This window comes from Rhopilema esculentum, chromosome 14, assembly GCF_057945365.1.
Source record: "Rhopilema esculentum isolate cy_ngs chromosome 14, ASM5794536v1, whole genome shotgun sequence".
NCBI classification, from domain to species: domain Eukaryota; kingdom Metazoa; phylum Cnidaria; class Scyphozoa; order Rhizostomeae; family Rhizostomatidae; genus Rhopilema; species Rhopilema esculentum.
In genome coordinates, this window is record NC_142828.1 from 1414674 (window position 1) to 1420959 (window position 6286).

The 6286-nt window shown below is 34.0% G+C and overlaps 1 protein-coding gene across 1 annotated transcript; it reads left to right on the forward strand.

Annotated features, from left to right (window-relative positions):
* Positions 1 to 271: 271 nt before the first annotated feature.
* Positions 272 to 5397, forward strand: LOC135695864 (transmembrane emp24 domain-containing protein 4). Its single transcript, XM_065215058.2, has 4 exons — positions 272 to 472; positions 2621 to 2847; positions 3149 to 3295; positions 4767 to 5397. The coding sequence occupies exons 1-4, from the start codon at positions 316 to 318 to the stop codon at positions 4914 to 4916; spliced, it is 681 nt and encodes a 226-aa protein (XP_065071130.1). The 5' UTR covers positions 272 to 315; the 3' UTR covers positions 4917 to 5397.
* Positions 5398 to 6286: the final 889 nt, after the last annotated feature.

Below are 6286 nucleotides of genomic sequence, written 5' to 3' on the forward strand. Positions count from 1 at the left end.
AAAATCAGCAAAATTTAATTTTCTCAAGTCCTAGTTATCCGGGACACCACTTATCTGGATTCAACTGTATTTTCATAATTTATGATTTGGCATTTTCTTTTAACAGGTTGGTTAACTCGAACACCTCCTCGTTCAAGGGTTGAAATTCATTGAACAGGTGAAAGTACAGGTTGGCCAGGACCTGGGCATTGCGAAGAAAGGATGATCTCGCTTTCAATGCGAGATTGAACCACACGTGTCAAACAAATTGAACAATGCTAGAGGACAAAGGAACTCGGCCCAGACCTCGACGTGGAGGCATTTATTTTCTTATTAATGGTGGGTGTCATGGCCGAAATAAAGAAAATAATGAAGTTTTCCATATTATTTACCGTGTTATTTTTAGAGGCTTGCTCTGCATTGTATTTTCACATGGGAGAAACCGAAAAGAAATGTTTTCTAGAGGAAATTCCAGATGAAACTATGGTTACTGGTAAGTCAATTTATGGCCTATATCTCATTGGCCTAAGTGAATCTTTATCAGAAGCAAAGACTGACGTGTCACAAAACTTCACTCATTAATAACTTTAGATTTAAATATTTTAACCTATGACATTATATCTATAAAAGCCAAACATAACGTTTTGTTCCCATCTTTAATTGGTTATTGGTTGTTTATTGTCACTAATTATAATTTATTTGTGTGTTGGATGGATCAAGCGTGGGTATTTTTTTTGAAGTAATATGATGACCAATATAGGTAGATCTTATGAAAGTTGGGCGCAAGGACTGACAGTCATGAATGCTCAATGACTTCGTTGAGAAAATCTGGTCCAATCTGGAATCTGTGTAGTCCATGAGTAACATGATTTATTTTGCTCTTATCTTTTTTTCTTCTGTTCTTCATGGTGTGACTTTGTCCACCATCTTTTGAAGATCAGTTGTAACAATAAATATCAAAATGCACGGAGAAATCAGATGTGCCATGGTTTAATCAGTACACACTTTTTATCCAATAGGAGAATATAAGCTTTGTTGTAACAACTTTAATCAAATGATAGTCCAAAATAGAGCTCCTAACCATTTACTGAATAAAACATTTTGATAAAGCCGTGCCAGATTGGAAACTTTTGTTCTTGCTCGACAAGTTTACTTTGAAAATTTAAGACTGTGCACCTGAAATCATACACTTAGGAGACAAAAGTATGGAAACGATGGCCTAAATTTATGATGACTAACATCGATTTGGGGTGACCCTGTAAATATTTTGAGTGTTTTAGGCGCGAAAATTACTAATGACATCAGCATAGGTTAGGAAAACACAAACAAAAATATTTCTAGTTAATAGCAAACAAAAAATTCCCCCATTTTTTTGCATAAAAGGTTAAATAAAGAAGTATTTCAAGATGGTCAAAATTAGAGAATTTGCAGAAAGTGAATGAGTGGCCATAAAACATTTGCGTGAAGCGGGACATTCTTTCACAGAAATTGGCAGACAAGTTGGCTGCAGTAAGTCTGGGACATTTAAGATTTTCAAGCATGTCGAAAAAACTGGCTTCATTGAAAAACTGCAGAGAAGTGGCAGCCCAAAAAACTTTTTAGAGCGGGGGGAAAGAGCCATTTGACGGGTTGCTCACAAGTTATGGTTTGCGACTTTGGGAGAGCTGAAGTCAGCTTTTTCTAATCAATTTCCAACTGAAAACCCGTCAAAACGGTTAATTAAACGTACTTTGAAGAAATATGGATTAAGAAGCTGCATAAGGTCTTTAATGTAGAGATAGAGCAGTAGCTGACTTTCTGCCCATTAGAAATTACAGCTGCCTATTATCTAGCTGATCTTCAAAATGATGGAGTGACAGAGTGATGTATCAAAAAATATTTTGTTAGTATTTTTGAATTCTGACCCCATAACTTCAAAGGACATCACAAGAATCTGCTAAATTTGCAGAATCAGTTGAATCTGTTGCCAATCAACTGAGATATTGCCACATAAGCATGGGCTTTTCCCCATCAAACCACTGTAAATTGGCCTTAACCATCAACAAAACTCATATCTTTCACCGGCCATATATTTGTCGGTTTTGAACAGTTTCAACTGATTTTGCCTATTTAGAAATATTTCATGGTTTTCTTTCAAGTTCTTGGTTCAGAATTTTAGTAATGTAAAGGTTTTTTAGAGGAATTTCGTTGATCAAAATATCCAGAAATAAAGTTAAGATAATATCCATGATACGATAGTGAATCTCTTATCAGACTTAAATATTATTTGATCTACTCAAATCCTTTTACAGATATTTAAAAGTTATAGTTTCATTGTGATTTACAATATTTTATAATTTCTCATTTTATGTATATATATATAATGTTTCATAGTTTGGCCTCCTGCTTAGTCCATTAAGGTAGTCACAAGCCAAAGTAAATTGTTTATTGAAATCAACAATTGTAGTTGAGAAAACTCAATACTCGCAAAAACATCATCAAAAACGTTCCTCCCAACCAAATCTGGTCAGTTAATGAAGGCATCTATGAAACTTTACTTTCTGGTGTTTCTGGTTACAGTGGGGGATCTTTGCAGTCTTTTTACCGATTAAAATGAAGTATTCTCAAAATTTCAACTCAACATGGATAATTTACATTTTAGGTAAATACAAGACTCAACTGTTTGATGAAACAACACATGATTTCATGCCAGCAAGCCCAGGCATAGGAATGCATGTCGAAGTTACAGACCCTGATAAAAAAATTTTGTTATCTAAGTATTATGCTTCAGAAGGACGATTTACTTTCACATCACACACTCCTGGAGAACATACAATTTGTCTTCATTCCAACTCAACAAAATGGAGTTTATTTGCTGGGGGAAAGTTGGTAAGTCATGGTTATTTTAGTCCTCAAGTTTATTTTCTCATTTATTTTGCTCTTAAACACATTCAATCTCATGTGATTTTGAAGTGCAATTTGTGCACAAATGAAGAAGTTAATATAGGGAAAAAGCCTTATTAATTGTAGTTTGTTTGGTATTATTATTTGGGCTCAATTTTATGTAAAAGGGCCGCTAGGCTTAGAGCTGTTCATCTAATCTTTGAATGACATCACTGTTGATGATATCTGTCTAGTTTTGCCAAATATAATCTGCTCCAATATTTGCAACTTTGTTTCCTTTCTTTAGAGGGTTCATCTGCAACTTCTTGTTGGTGAACATGCAAATGACTATCCCCAAATTGCTGCCAAAGATAAACTCACTGAATTGCAGCTGAGAATGAGGCAGTTGTTGGACCAGGTTGACCAGATCACAAAAGAACAGTCATATCAAAGGGTAAGTCAACACAAAATATAAATCAACAGGCCTGACCATTTGTATTTTTGTAGGTGACCTTTGCATCGTTCCCCTCATTTGAGGCAAGCTAAATCAGTTACACATAGGATTTTCTTTAAAGGCAATCAACAGATGGCTTGAGCCTCTTTAGTATCTTTTGATTGCTTTTAAATAGCCTTGAAGTCAAGGAGTATGCTGTTTTACTTCTTTCAATTTATATATGCTTTAACCGTGGCTCACACACCCCCTTTGCTTAAAGGATTTAAAAGAACAGACTCTCCAATTTTATGTAAAGCTTGCAAAACACAAAAATAATAATTCTCTTACCAAACAATCTTTTTGTTGAACAAAATTTAAAAATGGCTTGGAAAAACACATTTTGAAACAAACTTAAATTTTTCGTCTGGCACTCTTCAGAATATAAAACATCAGAACATAAATTGAAAACTCTATGCTAGGAAATATATATGCCCAGTTGTGGATCAAAATAGACTAATCAGAAAGGCGAGCACATGACTGTTGAGGTTGCCCAATCAGTGCCGCTTGTCTATTGAAAATGTTACCAACAGATCCTAAAGTGAAAACCAAATCCTTCTGTCACATCAATAAGGCTTCCTCATGTTTTTGTAGATGGATTCCAAAAATCTAGATTGAGCGACGATCGGGCTCTACCAATAACCTGAAACATGTTGCCATTTTAGTTTTTCACGCAATATGGGTTTTCCAGTAAATGCCGCTTGATAGTGGAATTGCATGTTTTAGTTGTTGTTTTGATCTACAAGGCTGAGTAGGCTGTTCTCTTTGAGGGAGAGTTTTGTCTCTAATGCTGGAAGGGACCTGTTATTTTATTCTATCCCCCAATCAACAATTCTTACTAATTTCTTGTACTTTCCTACCAAGAATATGCCTGTTTTCATAAAATTGAAAGGCTCTAAGCTCTGCAAGGGTATCTTTTCCTTCACTTTCCTTTTCCAAATAGATTGAAGTTCATGACTATCATAACAAAACTGCGCGACAGGCAAAAAATTAATTACAAAAAATGTAATGACAGGAGAGATCGCTGTTACAAAAATAGACCAATTAACCAAGTTTTTCAGGGTTCTCTAATTAAAAAAAGGGCAAATGAATGAAAATTGTAGGGGAGCAATTTTTCCTTCATGTTTTGTTTAGGAGAGCAATTCACAGCTCACCTCTGGTTGCAAGGGGAGCAAAGAGGCTATTGTTGACCTCAAACTGCTAGGTCTGAATTAATTTAAAGAACCTGTATTAACTATAGATCACTAGATTTATTTCATTTTCCAATTTAGCATGTTACTCTTTCAAGATAGAAGTTTTCAACTTCTGCTAACCTAGGGATTATCCTTGTATCATCCTTTTCATATGACATTCTAGACTAACTAGTTCATTTCTGCTTCTTTTTATAATATGTTTAGGTAGTTTCTGATATCTTGTTTTCCATATCTTTCTACAGTACAGAGAGGAGAGGTTCCGATATACAAGTGAAAGCACCAATCAAAGAGTCCTGTGGTGGGCCATTGTTCAGACTGTTGTTCTTCTTGTTACTGGTTTCTGGCAAATGAGGCATCTGAAGGGATTCTTTGAGGCTAAGAAGCTCGTTTAAGTATGAATATTTTTGGGAATCTTGCTTACGTCATCATTGTTCATAACATTTAACCAGAATGTAATGGATACCCCTAGTGTTTTATTTTTTTGGACAATTTAATACAGACATGCCTTGCAAAAATGTGCTTAGGGTATTGGCTTTCAAAGATTCAAAATAGTCATGTGCTGTTAGAAATAGTCAAAATTGAAATTGAACAGAAAGAAAGGGATGGTCAAAATTAAACAGAGCAACTTAGCATCAAATAAAGCCTTTCACTGTGATGTATCCACTCATTGAAATAGCATTGTTATGTATTGTAGAAGTTCATGTGAAAGATTCTTTCAGATGTAGAATTTTTATTGACTTTCTTTTGTGATCAAATTTTTGTGTAAATTATTGGTTATTGTTTCAAAAATTAACCATCTCTGGTTATACAATATCCATTTCCTCATGTATGATCATTATTTTGAGATCAAAGAGATTGCCTGTTTATCTAAAATTAATACTCTGTGCCTGACCAGTCCTGCAATATTCTTTTTAATGTTGCAAAATGTTGCATCATATGCTTGCAGCATTTTCTAAATCTTTGATGCTTTTTGAATTATTTTGGCCCTCTTTGGGTGAATAGAAGAAAATCTCCATTCTGGACACTGCACTTGTATTCTAAATTTACAGTATGGTCAATGAAAATCTTTTCATCTCTTTAAGCAAGAAAAATTGAAGGAATAATTTGTAATGGAGAAGCCAATGATACGATTTAGATATGACTATACAGAGTTCATTTAGAGGTTAACTTCCTAAAAAACTAAAGTGTGTACACTTTAAAGTAAAGTTTTATTTGACAATTTTTGACAAAGCACCAGATTTTTTACAGCCATCTTCTATTCATCATAGTTTACCGTAAAAAAATGTAAACTAGTAAACTAATACTATTAGATTCAGAAATAGTGAGAACATTTGGCAATTTAATATTTTCAAAGGTTAAACCATTTTTTCGTGCTAATACAAGAAAAAAGAATGTCAGTTTATAGAATTTTGTTTTTAGGGCCAGAAATAGTTAGAACAGGAATTAAAGTGCGGAATATGCCGTTTGTTAGCTAAAAGTGTAAGCCTATAAACTTGATTATATGATCAATTTTTGAACAATCTATTACTCATGTCAAACATCTTTTTTCATCCTGTTACGATTAAGAAAGTATGTGTTCATAAATTTTTATCCTTAGGACAAGAAAGAGTGAGAATGTGAGAGGATAAAAATAGTTTAAAAAATCCAAGTTTCGACTAAATATGGAAGTCTAAAAACTTAATTATTTTAAGAATTCCTGTTTTGACACTAAAAAGGAAAATACCGTCATTAGTCCTAGAAACAGGAATTTGCGATTGAGGCC